Source organism: Talpa europaea, assembly GCF_964194135.1.
Source record: "Talpa europaea genome assembly, chromosome: 11".
NCBI lineage: Eukaryota > Metazoa > Chordata > Mammalia > Eulipotyphla > Talpidae > Talpa > Talpa europaea.
In genome coordinates this window covers 72,138,847-72,159,793 of record NC_140078.1, presented here as the reverse complement: position 1 = coordinate 72,159,793, position 20,947 = coordinate 72,138,847, and the positions used below count along the sequence as shown (strand labels likewise).

At 42.1% G+C, this 20,947-nt stretch overlaps 1 protein-coding gene across 1 annotated transcript in view; it reads right to left on the bottom strand.

Annotated features, from left to right (window-relative positions):
* Nucleotides 1-2,116: 2,116 nt before the first annotated feature.
* Nucleotides 2,117-20,947, bottom strand: part of SMARCC1 (SWI/SNF related BAF chromatin remodeling complex subunit C1) — a gene marked incomplete at both ends in the record, with an annotated part of 181,317 nt that continues 162,486 nt past the window's right edge. The window contains 3 exons of the mRNA XM_084247855.1: nucleotides 2,117-2,214; nucleotides 4,456-4,632; nucleotides 17,232-17,493. Coding sequence (XP_084103981.1) covers nucleotides 2,117-2,214; nucleotides 4,456-4,632; nucleotides 17,232-17,493 — 537 coding nt within the window. The remainder of the gene's footprint in view (nucleotides 2,215-4,455; nucleotides 4,633-17,231; nucleotides 17,494-20,947) is intronic.

Sequence of the window (20,947 nt, the reverse complement as noted above, 5' to 3'; positions counted from 1 at the left end):
GGGTGGCTGTATTACAGGAACAAAACCAGATCAAAGACATGAAAACAAAAAGTCACCACTTATACGGAAATATAACAGTGTTAAGAATTCAGGTATTTTGTAGATTACCAGCATAGTAAAAATATTTCCATCTGGATCTTTTAAATTTGAAATTGATCACATTAAAGACCTGAGGTTACAAGGGACCACAGAATGAACCAGAATTCCATTTTCCTTCTAAGACCCCAGTGGAAAAGGTATTTGGAATGAGTTTCCTTTGGGAAAGACTGGTAGGAAATAGGGAAAACCCTGGCCATTGTCAAAAGGCACTGGGGTCTTGTTGGAGGCAAATGCATTGGAACTCAACTCCAGTAGGAACAAGCTCATTTCCACTCCAAGAGTCCAGAACACATACACAAAGGGAACAAGGTCTCTGTGGTTCCAGTACTCTGATGGTGACCAGGGCCACCTGGTTAGAGGCAACACCTGAGGGTTTGAAAGGCAAATCTTAATTGTGGTTCTATTTTTTTGCTTTCTTATAATAAGGAAAAAAGTTCTAAGGTGTTTTTACAAACACCTCCCTACACCCTCTCATATGTAAAGCTTTATAGAATATATATAGGAAAAGAAATTCAAAAGGTGTTCACCTTGTACTCTAAATAATGAAACTACCTTTTAAGATTATGTGAAGAGGGCAGGTGCTTTGGAAATTAAGCTCTACCAAAAACACTCTTTTCCCACCTGGAAGGTAGAGGGGAGGGAAGAAGGACAAGAGGAGAAACCCAAGAACTTTCAAATCACTCATTAGCAGGGGTGGAAATGGGTTCAAATTAAGGCATTTTTGTGGCTCTCTGGAACAGTATTCCACTCTCCCAGTCAGAGCACCCCAACCCTCAGAGCATGGTGCTTTGTCTGCCAAGTGAGTCCCGTGGTACCTCAGCATTGCCTTGACAACACCATGATAGATGGAATGCATGATCTCAGAAAGGGAAGGGAGAAGGTACTACAGGCTGTTGATCCTGCCCTCCTTCTCCAACCCCACCCCAAAGCTAAAGTACCGCTTCACTAACTTCCGTTCACCCTGGCTACTGCAAGAGGTAGTTTGGGGATTTGTACCCATAGCCATCCTAACCAAGTTCCATGAGCTAAAATATTTAGAACTACTTTTTTTTTTTTCCTTTTAAGAGGATTTTTAAAGAGGGAGATAAAAGAATGCACTCAAAGCAGTGAATAGTAGGCAAGATTAATTGGGTAGCCATTCCTTAAAGTTTTCTGGCTGGTCTAGGTAACTAGGGAACACTTCCCCAAATCCCAGCCCTGAAAGCTTACACTGACCTCAGAAAAACACTCACTCCCAATCCAACAAACCATCTGCATAGAAAACCAGAACCAGTGGGCCCGAGGAAGGACAGAGTGGGTCTGTTCTAATGCTTGTGCTCTCCCCTATCATGTACTAGAGGAGTATATTCAGTCAGGCAGGGTGGAGGTCCTGCATCATCACTAGGGATAAAATCGGTGGGGTCCCTTTCCCTATCTCTTTTACTTCTGGTGCATCTATGTGTGGCAAGTCTCATGAAACTTTACCATCAGCACCATTCTTAGCTCAGATAAGCAGAAATAAGGTCACTTATAATGCCTTAAGGTTTGTCTCCTCTGGCTATCCCCTCTGCCCATCACCATTTTTTGGTTCTTACTAACTTAGGTTGCACTCCTTTAAAGCAATAAATTCAAAAGAAAAAAGATACTGACTATAAAGTATTATCCATAGAAGCATGAAGGCAAAAACTGCAGGAGAGCAAAATGACAAAGACATAGAATACTAAAATGTTGACAGGACCTGCAGATAAACTGTTAGAGTACCACCCCACCCTCCATACCATGACAGGGGTGAACAGGTTATTTTTAATATGACCTGGGCATACCCATCACCACAGGCTCCCCCAGGGTGCTGGCTGAGGAACTACCACAAAAGGTGTCAAAACATGGAGAGGGGTGGCAAGAGGAATGGGGAGATTTAGGATGCTTGGGGCTGTGAGAGAAAAATCCTGAAAGAAACCCAAGTAAGCTGAGGAACACAAGTCTTGTCATCTCCACTCCAGCTGGTGGTGCTGGGTGGATGGTCCCTGCATCTTCCAGGCTAGGGAGCGGCTGAGGCTGGTGGGCCTGGAGCAGGAGGCGGAGGGACTCCATCTGCAGGTGGTGGTGGTGGTGGCTGCTGCTGCGGTGGAGGGGGATCTGCAAACACATTCAAGAGTAACTTGTCATTGCTGGAAACACAAGGGCTGGAAAGAGCCCATTCAGAGAAAAATGACACGCGGTAATTTTCTTTATGCTAGGTGCTAGTGCAGCCTATGAGACATTGCTGCCCACTGTGGTCTATGTGGGTCAGACCCATTTGAACCTCCAGGTTATTGCTCATCTTGCTGAACCTATTCCAAATGATTGAGGGAAGGAAAATGTCTGAATCAATCCCACAATCCTTTTAAGGCCTACCCCTTCCAAGAATCACTCCAGACCTTTTCAGAACTTAATTATATTTTAATTTTATTGTATTTTAATGGCAATCTTCTAATTTTATTTCTTCAATTAAATGATAAGCTCCTTCCTAGGCAAATTCTGTATCTTCTTTCTTTTCTCTCACAGTGCCCAGTCTAGCTGGGCACAAAAGAGATTATCGGTAAGTTCTTGCTGATTAACTGTCTCCACCAGGGCCAGAGAGCTTCACTTGAGGCAGCTGCTGACAGGTTGGACATTCCTAGGAGGCCCCACAGCTCTTGAACTGCAGTCCTTGGATTTTTGACCAAAACTAGGTCAGGTCCTGAAGGGAACAATTAGTATGAGTATATGGGGCTCTTTCCTATTCAACTTCAATGTACAAAGGAACCCTAAAGATTGTTTAATTCAGGGCTTTTTAAACCTTTAAATTTGTGCCAGAAATGAAAACATATGAAACAAATAATTATTTAAGTGTAACCTTGCTTACCAGTCAATTCACCCAATCTTTTACCCAGGAGGTGTCCACCAAATCCTTAAAGCTCACCAAGAATTTTGAAGCCCTCTGCCTGTGCCATTTTTTCAGGCCCAGTACCCAAGAGCCAAGTCAGAGGTTCACAATCCCTGAAATATTTGTTTGTGGCAGTAAGTGTGTGTGTGGAGGGGGAGACTCAAGCTCTTCACATTTTCAAGTTGCTCCACTGCATGTCCTTTAGGATAGATTACTGCAGTCACAAATCATGGGTGAGCAGCACGACATGAAGGTGGTAAAGGCCAATGATACTATCTCTGCAATATAGATGGCAAACTGGTGAACTATCTTGGTAGGCCTGAACATGTATTACCTATAAGGTGGCAAGGCAAACATTTTTTTGCCAAGGAAAAGGGGTACCCACTATACTACAGTCTCTGACCACTGAACTCAAGGGAGATAGTTTTTCTTCTATTTTCACGATCCTATGTGACTAGCTAAATTACTTTCTTCTGTGAATGGACTTTGTTCGAGTCCCTAGGGAACCAAAGAGAAATAACACCTTCCGTTGTTCTTACAGCCTATCTTTTCAACCTGGGAAGCGTCCTGGATTACTAGAGTACTCAAGGCATGTCATAGTATTATTAACCTCTGGGTGAATCCTCTATAACTATGTGTTCATTACCTGCTTACCCAACTAAAGCTCTTGGAGGCCAGGAATTCCTATGTGTCCTAGCTTTCTACTGTGGATAGGAGCAAACTCTGTGGCATATACAGATTTCCAAATGAACTGGGCTAAGATGGGGCTGGGCTATTTGGGCCACTACTGACTGCATTTTGGGATCATTCTCACTGAGAAAATCTACAGGAGTAAACCATAGGGCAGGGCCTCTGAAGCAACCCTCTAAAGTACAGAGCTGGAGGAGAATAAGGGTGCTATGGAAGAAATTATCTGTACATAACATCCTATAGACGTTATGTTGCATATAACATTCTGTAGACATAGCTCACCTGCCTCTGCGCTTTCTCTACTCAGCCTGCTGGGATTTCAAATTCATTCTTCAACACGGTCCCACGGTCTAAGCAGCCACTATCCACTATCAATATATTGGAGTGGCTACAAAAACATATTGGTTATCCCTGTTCTAAACCAGCTCCTATTCTTCCTATTCACCACTTGTGAATTTGATATCCATAAGTCTCCTGTAGGGAAATATTGCACCCAGAAACTCTGTATGTTTACCAAGATTCAAACTAGATAGGCTTAAAGTGAGAAAGGAATGCTTTTGGTATGTGACCCCAACTGACTGAAAGCACTTATCACCTGTGCAAACTCCTACTGAGAGTGCTGAAGAGCACCGACAAAAACAGGTCTTTTGGAATCCACTGTCACAGGTTATACTGTCCATGGACTTGCCAAACCACAGACAAGGCAACCAAGACTTCCTCCCTGTTTACAGCCCTCCCAGAGAGACCCTGGGGAAAGGCATCTCTCGCACTGTGCTACTTACACATGCCATTAGGTGCCGTAAGGGGTACCCGGGGTCCTAAGATGTTTCCTGGCATTGGAGGCATACCAGGAGGGGCAGGGCCACTCCCTGAGGGATGGATGTTGGCTGCAACAGTGGGAAGCATGCGACCTGGCATAGGCTGACCAGGCATCATGGAACCTGGTCCTGGTATTTGACCTGTGGAGGAAGATTTAAAGTAGTAAGGTTAGTGTACTAGGAAGAAAGGGATCACACAATGCTCAAGTTTGCTATATACAGACAAATGCCTAGTCCTTCAAAGAATACGAAATACTAACAAGAGCATACATACATACATATATATATACACACATACATACACATATATATATAGGCAAGGGCGGTGGGGGGGGGGGGAGGAAGAGAAGGTATGGATAATGGGCAAGTCTGTGTAGTATCTATTCTAAACCCTAGTGTAGGCAGGTAATTTTAAGAAGGAATTATAAAAAAGGCATCCCTAAAAAAAGTGTTAATTCTGGTTAGTTTTGGTGAAGTAGATTGCCAAATATCTTCCTGAGGATACAATGTCAAGCAAGACCACAGGGAATGAAAGAAGGAGTCTAACAGCAAGTCAGTGCACAGTCCAGGCACTGTGGCTCAGTGAAGATTGAGCTTTCCAGAGAATTTGTGGGAAGGTATGTACAAAAAGCTACTGGTCAGTACTGGGAAATCACCATTAAAAGGTAATACTGGGGCCTCCCCGGTGGCGCAGCGGTTGAGCGCTGGGTTGAGAAGCTGCCCGCAGCCTCTGCTGCGCCTGTTCGATCCCCAGCTGCTCCCCGGCCACCGGAGGAGGGTCCCACTTGGCGCGCAGACCTCTCCTGCCGCCCGCTGCTCCCCTCAGCAGTGTACTTCGGTCCTTCTGCCTGCTCTGCTCCCCGCTCTGGCTCTGGTGAATTCTCTCACCCTCCCGCGCTTCTGACTGTACCCAGTGCTTGTATAAATAAATAAATATTTAAAAAAAAAAAAAAAAGTAACACTGATTAGAATTTTCAAGACCTGTTTTCAAAAAAAATCTCTACCTTCACCATGAAGCACTGGCCACAGAGAATCACAGGGGAAAAAAGAGAAAGACTATTACTTCATTTTTACTTTTTTTTTTTTTAAGATTTATTTATTTATGCATAAAAGAACTGGGGTACAGGGCCTCCCCTGGTGGTGCAGGTGGTTGAGCGCCACGCTGTGAAGCTCTCTGCAGCCACTGCAGCGCCGGTTCGATCCCGGCTGGCCGGCCGGCGAGGGTCCCAAATGGCGCGGCAGACCTCTCCTGTCTCTCCCGCTGCTCTCCTCAGCAGTGTATTTTGTCAGTCTGCCTGTTCTGTTCCCCACTCTGTCTCTGGTGAATCCTCTCACCCTCCATGCCTCTGGCCTGTACCCCGGGGTTCTTGTGTAAATGAATAAATCTTTAAAAAAAAAAAAAAGTACTGGGTACAGAGGTGTTGGGGGGGGGGGGGTGAGAGGATTCACCAGAGACAGAGTGGGGAACAGAACAGGAAGACTGACTGAAATACATTGCTGAGTGGAGCAGCAGGCGAATCAGGAGATGTCTGCTGTGCCATGTGGGTTGATCCCTGGCTGCAGTGGGTTAGGCTGCAGTGGCTGTAGAGAGCTTCATGGGTTGCATTTCAACCCCTTGCGCCACCCCGGGGGGTGGGGGTGGGCCGCCTATTTTTCCTTTTATTTCTGAAATTAATGACAGGTGATGCTACAGACAAGAACTGCAAAACAACTCCAGTATTCAGTTCCATACTGAGACATTAGAACTTTCAGCAAACTTTTTCTGTAAAGAGTGAGACAGACAGTAAATACTCAGGTTTTATTACAGGCCAAATGGTCTCTCTCACAACTATTCAATTTTGCCATTATAGCATGAAGGCAATTAGGGGCGATATGCAACAAATAAGTGTGGCTATGTCCAATAAATCTTTAGTTATGGACTCTGGCCTGTAAATTTTACATAATTTTAATGTGATAAACATTCTTCTTCTGAGTTTTTCTCAACCATGTGAACAATTAAAATTATTCTGAACCTGCAATCTATACAAACGTAAGAAATGGGCCAGACCTGGTGGCAGGTTGTAGTTTGCCAAACCTACCTATTTAGGTCTGACAGTGAATATTTAATGGGTTTTATTTTTTATTATTATTTTTTTAATCTTTTTTTAAAAAGATTTATTTATTTATTTATACAAGCACTGGGTACAGTCAGAAGCGAGGGAGGGTGAGAGAATTCACCAGAGCCAGAGCAGGGAGCAGAGCAGGTAGAAGGACAGAAGTACACTGCTGAGGGGAGCAGTGGGCGGCAGGAGAGGTCTGCGCACCATGTGGGACCCTCCTCCAGTGGCCGGGGAGCAGCCGGGGATTGAACCGGCGCTGCAGAGGCTGTGGGCAGTTTCGCAAGCCGGCGCTCAACCGCTGCGCCACAGGGGAGGCCCTCAGCAGTGTGCTTCGGTCCTTCTGCCTGCTCTGCTCCCCGCTCTGGCTCTGGTGAATTCTCTCACCCTCCCGCACTTCTGACTGTACCCAGCGCTTGTATAAATAAATAAATAAATAAAAATTAATCTTAAAAAATATATATATAAAAAAAATTTATAAAAAAAAAAGAGCTTATAGGGAAATATAGCCTTGAGTCTATGACTCTAAACCCAATTCTCTTTCTACCACATTATCCTGTGACCTTGCCTCTTCAGCTTTTTTAAGAACTCAATGTAACAATTAGCATTAAACACATACATACACACACACACACACAACAAAAACCTAACATGTATACTTTATTTTTTTTTAGATGATATCACCATGTTTTTTTTAAGATTTATTTATTTATGCATACAAGAGCTGGGGTACAGGCCAGAGATATGGGGGGTGAGAGGATTCACCAGAGACAGAGTGGGGAACAGAACAAGCAGACTGACTGAAATACATTGCTGAGGTGAGGAGCGGGTATAACAGGAAAGGTCAGCTGCGCCATGTGGGTTGCCCCCTGGTCGGCCGGCCGGGGATTGAACTCATGCTGCAGAGGCTGCAGACTGCTTCATAGTGCAGTGCTGAACCCTTTCACCACCTAAGGTCTATACTTTAATTCCAGGCACTATATTTCCTTCTTTACTACACTGCTCTACTTTATGTGGTAAATAATTTTTTTAAATTTAAGAAACATACATTTTAACATCGTATACTGGGTTAGACGTGGTCTCCAGACAGACATGTATATGTTCTAATTAAGAACCTGCAAACATACCCTTATTTGGAAAAAGGGTCTTTGAAAATGTGATGAATTCAGGATCTTGAGATGAGGCTATCATCCTGGATTATTTGGTAGGTCCTAAGTCCAATGACAAGTATCTTTAATAAGAGACACATGGAAAAGACGATACAGAGAAATGAAGATGATATGAAGATGGAGCAAAGAGGGATATGGCCACAAGTGAAGGAATGCTGTCAGCCACTAGAAACTGAAAAGGCAAGGTCAAAGTCTTCCTTAGAGTCCATGAAGGCAGCACAACCTTGCTACATACTGAACTTTGGGCACCCATTAGTGTGAGAGTAAGTTTCTACATTCTACATTTTTTTTTTAAAATAATTTGTTTATTTATTCATTTATACAAGCACTGGGTACAGTCAGAAGCACGGGAGGGTGAGAGAATTCACCAGAGCCAGAATGGGGAACAGAACAGGCAGACTGACGAAATACACTGCTGAGGGGCGTAGCAGGCGCGGCAGGAGAGGTCTGTCGCACCATGTGGGACCCTCGCCAGCGGCCGGGGATCGAACCAACGCTGCAGATGCTGCGGGCAGCTCTGCAGCCCAGCACTCAATTGCTGCGCCATAGGGGAGGCCCTCTACATTCTACATTTTTAAGTAACCTAAGATGTGAAAAGGGAAGACATAAAAGACTGAACAAATCACCCAATGCCACAAAGTACATAAAGAGGGGAGCCTAGATCTGATCTGGATACTCTGGCTCAGAGATGGTGTGCTAGAAAAAGGGGGGGGGGGGTTCCATGTATATCTTGCTGCCACTAAACTGATGTGTCAGTTAATTGGCCCACATAGTTCAAGAAAGAATGACTCTCCAACCCAGTTGCTGAGTGTCTGTTCCAGCAGATAGGTAAGTATACAAGAAATAATCTAGCAAAGAGTAGAATCAGGCAGATCAACACAGACCCATGAGGTGCTACCTACCTAACACTCACTGGGGACAAACATGCAGGCTCTTGCTGTCAGGTCCAGCAATGATGCTTCCCATGCTACCTGCTCAGTGGCTTATTTTCCTGTAACTTTATGGCAAGAAGCTGGGATAGGACAGTGGTAGGTTATTCCCAGCCCAAAAGCTGAAGAAGGAAAAAAGAAACAAACACCTTTCCTTTCACTTGCTACAGTTCTGAAACCTTCTGGAAAACAAAGATCACCTATACTGCTTCTACACACAGGGACATAAAACCACTGGCATATGGGTATTTAGGGTATAAGAGGACAATGGCTCCTTGGGAGAGATGGTAGTGCAAAGGGTTAGAGGAAAAATAGCTTATTTCTGCTTATGGGACCTTGCAGAGACAAATACTTCTCAGGAAACCAAGAGGTACTAGCAGACACACAGTGAGTCCAGGACTGCATTTGAAGGAAATGAGAGTTGTCTTGTGGAAGCCTCAAGACTGTTGTCAGGTAGATGCAAGATAGCAAGGGCCCGGTTTCAAGATAAAGAAACTAAGTCTGGTGTGCAATTTGGCCCAAAGTCGCAAAGAAAAGAGGCTGAGTAGAAATTCAAACCCAGGTCTGTCTGACCCTGAGACTCATTCTCTTTTCCTTTACACCGCTCTGCCTTAAAGAAACAGCTCTCTCCTTGGAAAAGCCGATTTTTTTTTTAAAAAAAAAGATTTATTTATTTATGCATATAAGAACTGGGGTACAGGCCAGAGGTGCAGGAAGTGAGAGGATTCATCAGAGACAGAGAGGGGAACAGAACAGGTAGATCTACCGAAATACACTGCTGAGGGGAGCAGCAGGTGAGATAGGAGAGGTCTGCTGCACCATATGGGTAGCTCTGTGGCTGGCAGGGGCTGCAACTCATGCTGCAGAGGCTGCAGATAGCTTCATAGTGTTGTGTTTAACCCCTCTGTCATCAGGGAGGCCCAGAAAAGCCTGTTTCTAAGGATCAAATTTGAAATGAAGTAGAATTAAAGAGGAGTAGGGAAAAGTTAAAATCCTTTTTTATAAAGTAATCCTTGTTCTTTTTTTTTTAAATATACCTCTAAAAATTTTTATTTATTTATTCATTCATTTATTTTTAAGATTATTTATTTATTTATACAAGAACCAGGGTATAGGCCAGATGTGCAGGAGGGTGAGAGGATTCACGAGACACAGAGCAGGGAACAGAACATGCAGACTGACGAAATATACTGCTGAGGGGAGCAGCAGGCGAGACAGGAGAGGTCTGCTTTGCCATGTTGGATTTTCGCCGGCCGGCTGGGATCGAACCCACGCTGCAGAAGCTGCAGACAGCTTCACAGTGCAGTGCTCAACTGCCTGTGCCACCAGGGAGGCCCAATCCTTGTTCTTTTGAAATAGAAATATTTTCGTGTTTTTTCTGGTATCTGATATACCAACTTCAGATCTCACCAATTTTCAATGGATGACAATTTCTGATGGCATAGTCATTAATTCTCAGTAAATGTTGAGATGTCTGGACCAATGAACCCAAAATGCATAGGAACAGGCCTAGCGGTTTCCCAAGACTATATAGTTCCAACAGCTGAAGGGAAAAAAAGGGGTGGTAGTATAATGTGTGTGTATGTATGTTTTCCATTAAGAAGAAATTCAGGTATTTCCTTCTTCCTTTCCCAGTAGGGGTGGGTGGGTATGGGGGGTGTGGTGTGGTGTGGTGTGGTGTGTGTGTGTGTGTGTGTGTGTGTGTGTGTGTGTAAGAGAGAGGGGAGAGAGAAGGAGAGAGCGAGAGAGCACGCGCGCGACTGTATTAAGCACGAACTGGTGGGAGTCTGACCTACATACAAGCATTTCTTCTTAAAAAAAAAAAAAAAAAAAAAAAACACCAAAAAACCAGCAGGCATCTGAAGCCTGCAAAAGGGAAAGGTTTGCTAAAATTAGGTATAGCCTGGTGGAAAAATCCCTCACACTCTCTCAGGTTTATTAGATCTTTTACTAAAGCGTTACGCCTATCATGCCTAATAGAATGTTATTTAAGGATTTTATTTTTATTCTTTATGATTGGAGAGGCAGGTGGGGAAAGAATATGAACGAGGAAAGGGAACCTGTGAATTTCCAATCTTGTGCACATTTCATTGCTCTGTTGCTAACTGTCCAGAAGCTCATTCTCTGGCTTACTCCCCTGGAGAACGGAAATAACACAATCAGGGCCAAGTGAGGGGAAGCCCAGGCTCCTCTGAGATTGCTCCTGCTGCAGTAGCTTCCGGGGGGATGGGGAGTGAATGGGGGTGTCTACGACAGACGCTCTTTGTTGAAGACTGGGCCCTCACTGTTCTCTTTGTTGGGGTAACCTGCTATTCCGGAAAGTGGCATGGCAGTCTTGTTATCACATGATGCAAGCAGGACTAAAGGCACTGCAGATAATAAAACTTAGCTAATGTGATGAACTATTTCTTTTGCTTTTTCAGTCTGGGGCTGAGAGAGAGAGAGAGAGAGAGAGTGTGTGTGTGTGTGGGGGGGGGGTGACTGGGAAGTGATGACTGGTTGTAATCCTTTCTTATTATTTCCCACAGGTAAGACTGTTAAGTGGGTCTAACTGGGGAGCCTGAAAGTCAAGTGCCTAAAGTCTTGGTTGAAATTTCCTTGAACAACCAATATTTTACTTATTGATGGAAAATGGTCTAGTTTTATCACTAAAATACAATCTCCACCATGTCTGAGTTTTTCTCAAATTAGAAAAATTCCTACTCTTATTAGGTACTTGCAAAAATTCTTGTATTATTAATAATAAGGAAACCGTAAAGTTAGTAAAACCAACATGTTCTTTTTTTTCCTGCTTGTCACACACAGGTACACACACACAAAGGTTTCCCTATGCAGGCAGCTTACTCCAGGCATGATTACTCAAGAGTACCTCATTTGCTATAAATGTCTATAGGAGGGAAGTACTTACATATTTTTGCTCAATTCACTAATAAGTAAAATTATTTTAAATGTGTGCCAAGGCCTTGGAGTCCTGACCATCACACCTTGAAGGCAATCCTAATTGCTCATAAATAGCACAATCAAGAACAGCTCTGGAAGCAGTAGCCACAATCCAGTCTACCTTTTTTTTTTCTTGGTTCCCCATGTGCTGTCACCCTTGGCTCAGGGTGTGGTTAAGGGATCTATGCTGAGGAACTGGGTGCTATCATGACCATTCATTCATCTTCAGCCATCTGGAATGGCATTCTTACAGGAAGAACTAGGAAAGCCTTAACTTAGGAATCACTTCATGAAATCACTAACAATGAAAATGAGAAGATGAAATGGAGTGCTGTGTTATTTTTAATCAAGTTCAGCAAAACCTAAGAATGGTGTAATGATGGATGTAGCCTCCACCAGTTTCCAACTGCCAAATATCCACCAGAAACAATCTTCTACAGATATTTCCCTTGCTTTTCAATTGGCAGAAACAAATCAACTTGGAACACTTTATCAGAAACAAGGGGAAAAAAAACTGCAAGAAATTGGAATTCTGAGGCAAGTTAAGAGTAAGACCAAAAAATAAGTCAAGGAAGAGAGAGAGAAGCATATACACAGTAGTATATGAAATTCTAAGCACTTGAATGAATTTGAAGGGGAGAGAACTGCAGAGGTACTTACTAAATATATAGGTGTTACGTGTCCTACAGCCTAGTAGATTTATGACACTGACTTGCTGTATTTGAATGGGTTCTACCACTAACGGAAGGCCAGTTTTGTGAGGAAAGGTTAGATGTGATCTACATAAATATACAAACTCTAACAAGTCAGAGAGTTAGACAAACTAACCACCCAGTAATTCACCTTACCATTTCTCCAACTTTGCAGGCTTTCAGAAGCTTATTTCCCCTTCCTTCAGAAACAGTAAATTCTGGCCAAACATCAGAAGTTAGTCAGAAGATAATTATCTTCAGGTCTTAGTATAAATGCTGTGGTCTGTTAATTTCTCTAGAGCTCAAGAGATACTAGTTGGAAGGACCATACATACTCATAGTTCTTAACTTATACCTCTGGCAAAGCAAGTATTAGAACTGTTGTCTATCTAAAACACCATGGACTTCCTCCCCTATACTGATTTAAAGGGCCCCTTCAGATGATCTCTAGAATATGATGAACCTGACTTACCTGATACAACCTGTCTTTCTAGCACTGCTGAAATTAAGGCAACTTTTAACTAGGATTTTATTATTTTAATTTTATATTCTAACACAATTGGTTTAATTTTATATTCAAATTCCAAATCCACCCCACAAATGGGGCGATTATGAAAAACAATTACTTGAACTGTTAGAACACTGCTAGGAGTATAAACTAACACAACCACTTTGGGAAAATTTTGGCAACATTTACAAATATGAAAGTATGCATAACCTATCACTCATTCTAGATATGTATCAAATTCCATTCCTTGGCTACACATACAACAGAAATGTTTATTTATGTGTACCAAAAGACATGTGCACATATATATTCATAGCAGTTTACTGTTCATAATAACTAAAATCTAGAAACTAATCAAGTATTAATAAACAGGAGAATACTTTGAGTCCCAAAGTAGAACACTAAGAACAAACACAAAGAACACCTCTACAACCATTCATAAGGTGATGCTTGTCACATACAATTTGGGCAAAATAATTCAGACATAAATAAAATTCACTATGTAATTCTACTTTGTTACCAAATCAGTCCAACTAGTCTATGGTGTTAGAAACCAGCATAGTTGTTACCTTTGGGAGAGAAGACTGACAGAGTATGATGAGGCCTTCTAAAATACATACTTGGGGCCTCCCTGGTGGCACAGGGTTTAAAGCCTCAGGGCTATCAAGTTATTGCCAGCCACTGCCCCGTAAGTGCAAGTCCCCAGCCTGGGAGCTGGCCCACTTGGAGCAGCAGACCTCTCCTATCTTGCCTGCTGCTCCCCTCAGCAGTGTATCTCAGTGGATCTGCCTGTTCTGCTCCCCACTCTGTCTCTGGTGAATCCCCATACCTCTGGCCTACACCTGTTCTTATATGCAAAAATAAATAAAAAATGAATCTTTAAAAACAAAAAACCCCACATACTTGTTACACAAGTATATTCTCTTTGTTAAAGCCCACTAAGTTAAGTTACTTCTGATTTGTGTATTTTCCATTGGTACATTACATTTTAATAAAAAATTATGAGAATCTCATCACAGATTTAAAAAATACTCTCCTTATACAGTGATCCTTTTCTTTACAAATTCACTTGAAAGTCTATTTCTGTGAGAAAGCAGAAAGAAAAATGACCTATTTCTCTTCTAAAGACTATTTTTATGAACTCTAGTTTTGTGAAACTCCCTCCCTAAGAGAATGGTTGTTCCCATATCTGCTAGAAATCCCCTTAGTTCTCTGTCATGGGAGGCATCATTGTGATATCACTACGGAATCAGATGGATCCCCCATATGAATCCTGATCCCACCACACGGAGAGGTAATGCCGCCTTGCCATGCATCAGTTCTTTACGAAGTGAAGACAACAAGAAGTAATTGAGACAATATGGGTGAAGGGCCTGGCATGCAACTGTTCTCACAAAGATGTAATTTAGGGGAAAAGGCACAAGTATCTCTGTCCATCTTTTTAAACTAAATGCAAATGTTGAAGCTCCTTAGAAGTTCTCTGTAACCAGTTACTATGAATGATGATGTTTTAACAAGAATCAACTAGCAAACAGTCACAGTAAACTGACTCCTAAATATTTATCCCAGTAGTTTTAATTTTGTAATTAAGTAGTTTTTGTTTGTGTGTTTTTATGAAAATGAATGCTTACCAATCAAAGTCAATCTTATGTCACTTTTGGGTGAAGTCAATACCTGAAACACGTTTTGGGTAGTAAATTAAAGACCTCAGCCGAGAATGTAAGTTGTAAAGACAAAGCTTTGGTTAGTCATGGGTTCCTTATAATCCATGCCTGGTTATTTCAATAAGATGTAGAAAATCTGTCATTTGAGAATGTTAGGCCAACTGACATTAATCACGTTGGGACCATCTCAGGTTCCAAGGATCTCTCTATATTTATCTTAGCTCAGCTCTTCATGTCTTGGCCACAAAATTTGCATCCTACCCCAGAAATCATAGACTTTGGCTCTGTCAGGAAATTGGCACATTACTACTGAGTGATTATAAAGATCTTATAAGATGCGGTGACTAGAACAATATAATGCACAGCATACATCGTACATATTGATCTCCAAGAAGGAGAGGGATGGGGAGGTCAGAGTGATGGTATAAAGGTATATTTTAGGTTTTAATAATATTGGTAATTAAGTTTGAAATAACTAAGTTTGATTTTCACAGTTGCCAACTTGAAAGGGCTCCCAGGAGCTAAAGATGGGAAAATCTGAGCATCAAAAGAATAATGTCCAAAACAGATTAAAACACATAAACTGCACAAAAATATATAAATTCACAATACAAAAACACATATCCACAACAGAAAAATGCTTACTGCTTAATCACTGGAGACAGGGATAAGGTTGGGAGAGGATGATAATTAACTGGTAAAGGGAATGGATGTCATATTTAACTTTTTTCATGTAAAGATTGTTTTTCAGAACACTACTGAATGATAGAGGAAAAAAGTTCTATTTTAATAAAAGGAATCACTGCTAATAAATGCAGGAGAAATATAAATAAATATAGAATGAATAATAAATTTCAACTTAGCAATGCCTGGAGAAATAACTGATCTAGGAAGATGTAAGGTCCAATGGGGAACTTTGAATGGATGGATCAACTGAATAAAATTAGAACCACTATCACAAAGATAAACAATGTACATTACAGAAAAATGCCTGCTCCAGGAAAGTTAACCTAAACTTGATAAAATACTCAGAGCAATCCTCTGGTTCAAGGAAGATATATAGGAAGGAAGTGACTGAGATGTGTGAAATGACACCAGATATCTTGAATATATAAGTGGACATAGTCACAGATGGAAAAACCCTGGCTTCTCAACATGTGAATAGCATCAAAAAAAAAAAAAGTGAATTGTTAATTAGCAATTTTAAAAGAGACTTAAGAGGACTAACAGGAAATGCAATGTGTGAACTTTATTTGAATACTTGATTCAAACACAAGAATTCAAAGACACTAAATTAATGATATTAGGAAGTACAGTACCTTGTTAGATGTCATGACAACAGGTTAATGTGAAGATTCCCAATGGCTAGAGATACATTTATTTATTTCATTTATTTATGCATACAAGAACTGGGGTGTAGGCCAGAGGTGTGGTGTATGAGAGTATTCACCAGAAACAATGGGAAGAATAAGTGGATCTACTGAAATACACTGCTGAGAGGAGCAACAAGCGAGACAAGAGAGGTCTGCTGTGCCATGTGGGTCAGCTCCCTGACTGGATCAAACTCATGCCACAGTGGCTGGTGATACCTTGATACTGCTGAGACTTTAACCTTTGCACCATGAGGGAGGCCCTAGAGATATATTTAAAAGTCTATCTCTCAGGCCTCCCTGGTGGCGCAGTGGCTGAGCACTGGGTTGCAAAGCTGTCTGCAGCTTCTGCAGTGCTGGTTTGATACTTGGCGGCCCGGCAAGGGTCCCACATGGCGCGCAGACCTCTCCTGCCGCCCGCTGCTCCCCTCAGCAGTGTATTTCGTCACTCTGCCTGCTCTGCTCCCCTCTGGCTCTGGTGAATTCTCTCAACCTCCCGCACTTCTGACTGTACCCAGTGCTTGTATAAATAAATATATCAATCTTTGGGTGGGTGGGGGGAGTCTATCTCTCACTCCAAAGTGAGGAACAGATAAAATATTGATGATTTTTTCTTTTCTTTTTGAAAGATTTATTTATTTACACAAGCACTGGATACAGTCAGAAGCGCAGGAGGGTGAGAGAATTCACCAGAGCTAGAGCGGGGAACAGAACAGGCAGAGTGACGAAATACACTGCTGAGGGGAGCAACGGGCGCAGCAGGAGAGGTCTGTCGCGCCATGTGGGACCCTTGCTGGCGGCCAGGAATCAAATTGGTGCTGCAGAGGCTGAGGGTAGCTTCACAGCCTAGCGCTCAATCGCTGAGCCACCAGAGGAGGCCGAAAATATTGATGATTTTGAAGCTGTGCAACAGGCATATACGGGGGTTACTATACTATTATCTCTTGTCTATAGTTGAACATTCCATTAAAAAAAAGGGTGAAAGGGTGATGGTTGCTGAAGTTGGATCATGAGAGCTCATTACAGTATTTCTCATATGTCTGTCTTTGAAAATTTCTTAAGTTAAAAAAATGCAGACAAATTTAAGGATGAATACTTTAGGAATTCTGGGCTATACTGTCCATTCAGAGGCTAATTTATCCAAAGAAAGGCATCAGACATCATGTAAAGTGGACTCTGCAAAGAACATGGCAGGCATTATGTTGTGAAGACTGTAAAGCCAGACCTTCCTTGCCTACAATTTCCTGAATGATAATGGCTATTTTGAACATTCCTAGTCAAAAATCACCAAATATATTGTGGTTAGGCTTACTGATACTCTGTGCCATGGGAATGATTCCAGCTTTACCTGTGGGCAGAGTCTTCCTCTCACCTGGCTGGGGTGGATGAGGTGGTGGCATCTGGTGGTGCATTAGAGGGTAGGGAGGGGGCTGCTGATGAGGCATCATGCCTGGGTGTCCTGCTGGTCCAAGTGGGGCCAGGCCAGGTCCTCCTGAGTGCTGGTGTGTCTGTTGAGGGTTCTGTCCGTGCTGCTGCTGTTCCATTTGCTGCCGGGCTCGCAATTCAGCATATTTCAGCTGTTCCATGTGGAAGTTCTGGCGTTCAGTAAGCAACTGTTGCCTCTGTTGTTCTAACTAAAAGGAAAGGGAAGAAAAATGACATCAGGAAAGGCTCACAGGATTGGATAACACACAGGACACCTACCTGATGCCTGGATTCCCTACACTTCATCCTAGTTAAATATCTACCTTATCTCCTACAATATCCATTGTAAGATAAAATATCATTTAATGAGTAGCATATCTGCATTTAGACATGTCTTTGAGGTCCAGGTTTTCTCTATGTTGAGTAAAGTTCACCTTTCTTTGTAACCTTTACCCAATGGGATTATGGTTCTCTGAATCCAGTCAGTATACATGTAATTCCCTGTGTGGCAGGCACTTGGATATTTAAAAATAGTTTATAAAATCACGTTAATGTTCACCAGATAGAACAAGTCTACCCTGTCCTTCTAATAGTCCCTCAGATGCAAATATTTCAAGTCTACCCAACCTTCCCAAGTGCTCTTTTTAGGTGTGAGCCTTCTGGTTGCTATTTTATAATGTGAGAGAGAGTTAAATGCTCTGGATGAGTGGACATGGCTTTGGTTGCAAAAATATGCATTTTTTCAACATAGAACTTTTGGCAATGCCACTGTAAATTTTAACTTTTCAAGTATGCAAAATTAGTCTGGGTGACACATTCCCCATATATTTTAGATGTGTAAATAAAATTTTGCATGAATCTTGAAGAATATAAGCATTTCAATATTCAACATAATCTTTCTGGAGCCCAAATTAAAACCAGAGAAGTAAGTTATTATATGTGCCAGGAAATTCAGAAACCATATGCCTGACAGTAGTTCAGAGAATGGAGTCTACCATAAATGCTATCAAAATTTATTTAATTCAGGCCTAAAAATCAATTTGAACATGAAGGAAAATAAAAATCCACATCTTTAGGAGCAACATAATAAGGATGATTAATAAATCTATTTCCTTTCAGTAATGTTCCATTCAACAATTTTCAATAAAATATCTGATTTAATAGGAGGCATTTTCTAGACTTGTGCTGTCCAATACCTCAACTACAAACCACAAATAGCCCCTGAACACTTGAAATGTGGCTAATCTGTAAATGCAAAGTACACAATAAATTTTGAAGACTTATAAAAAACTATTTTTTCATATTCATCAGATGTTGAAATAACATTTTGCACACATTGGAATAAAACATAATTTTACCTATTTTTTTTTAAAGATTTATTTATTTACGCATACAAGAACTGGGGTACAGGCCAGAGGTGTGGGGGGTGAGAGGATTCACCAGAGACAGAGTGAGGAACAGAACAGGCTGGCTGGCTGAAAAGCACTGCTGAGGGCAGCAGCAGGCGAGCAAGGAGAGGTCTGCTTTGCCATGTGGGGTCACCTCTCTGGCTGGGTATCGAACTTGTGCTGCAGTGGTTGTGAATAGCTTCCTAGTGCTGCATCTTAACCCTTTGTGCCACCAGGCATGCCCCTTACTGTTGTTTTTTTAATGTGGCTACTACAAAAATTTTAATTATACACATGGCTCATATGATATTTTATTGGATAGCACTATACCAAGGTTAGAGAGAAATGTAACATTTTAGGAGTTTTAAAGAGCAGTCAGTTCTGCAGAGAAAACCTATGTACTATCATCAGCAAAAGCTAGCTGGAATATGCATGCGAATTAGACTAAGAATCTGGGCTCTTAGCAGAAATATGCCTGGAGAGAAGTCCACATGGAACCAAATGAAAAGCATCACTAGTTTTCAGGAGTAAGAATTAGAGGACTTCCATGGAGTGAGGGTAAAACAAGGCCATGGACAAGGCAAGAAGAAAATAGGCATGACCAGGTAAAGAGAAGGAGGATACATGGAGAGAATACAAATAAAGCTTATGTCCTGGGTATTGGTGAGCTGGCTTGCATGGAGTCTCCTGAGGAAGGAGATGTTTTGAAAGGAAGGATCTTGTAAGAAGTTGAGGGGTATCAGAGAGTTCCAACAGGAGGGAACCTAAAGAGGATAAAGTCTGGGCAGGTTTAATTTTTGTTTGCAAGATGAGAAAGGAGTTGGGAGGATGTAAACAGCATGAGAATCCTCTGGAAGTCCAACTCTGTCAGAAAACTAATGAATGAAGCAATGTCATTAGTATTGTGTTACAAATACAATGAATTCTACCTAGTGATTCTACCTCTGGAAATGTGCCCTAGAAAAGTATGTGACTGTGTATAGAGACAGTCATTTAAGTATTGTATTATTTTTTATGAAATTATGTCTGCAATACACTGAAAAAAAAAAGTTTTAACAGTATTTATTCATTTTTTAAAAAGTTTTTTTTTTTTTTTATTCATATAAGCACTGGGTACAGTCAGAAGCGTGGGAGGGCAAGAGAATTCACCAGAGGCAGAGCAGAGAGCAGAGCAGAGCAGGCAGACTGACAAAGTACACTGCTGAGGGGAGCAGCGGGTGCAGCAGGAGAGGTCTGTCATGCCATGTGGGACCCTCACCGGTGGCCGGGGATTGAACCAGCACTGCAGAGGCTGAGGGCAGCCTCGCAGCCCAGGGCTCAATCGATGGGCCACCAGGGGAGGCCGTTTAATAGTATTTAGAACACAATACTAATGACATTAAAAAAAACCCTTGAGGGGCCTCCTTGGTGTGCAAGGGGTCGAGGCACAGCACTATGAAACTATCCACAGCCACTGTGGCAAGAGTTTGATCCCCAGTAAGGGAAGTGACCCACATGGCGCAGCAGACCTCTTCTCTCTCACCCGTTGCTCCCCTCAGCAGTGTATTTCAGTCAGTCTGCCTGTTTTATTTTCCACTTTGTCTCTGGTGGATCTTCTCACTCCCTGCACCTCTGGCCTGTACCCCAGTTCTTGTACGCATAAATAAAATAAATCTTAAAAGAAATGGAAGCACTAAAAATTGCATAAGTTTTCTGCTACAATTTCATTTTCTTCTCTCCCCTTTATATTTCCTAGAATTATGATAAAGTTCCAATAGATTAACTGAACAGGGTAATCACTCTCTTAAATAGGGTGTTAATGAATCAAGTCACTTTCTTTCATGGCTCCAATCTGGCTTCAGGGACCCAGCTTCATACAAAGCAGCCTGCAGTCCTGCTCTGAAGACACATCCCCTCCACTGCATTCAAACCCTGCCTTCCCCTCTTCCCTTCACTCCTACACTGAAGCCGAATCTAAGCGGAACCTGAACACAACAGCACTTTTCTACACCAAGCTACCAAACATAGACACAGCTGCAAGTACAGCTGAACTGCACACAAAGCTCTTCTTCCCACTTAATTTGCATAAAGCAGCGAGGAAGGGGTGGGAAAGTAAAAGATGGTGAGGGCCACAAAAATCCATCTCTACTGCCAAGGATGGAAATAATCAGCTGAGACTTGAAGTCTCTGACTACGTGGCCTCAGGAATGAAGTAAATAATCACACCTTTCTTTGAAATGTTTGGTGTCCAGAGGAGATATCCACTTAAGAAAAGTGAAGTCCAAAACAGACATAT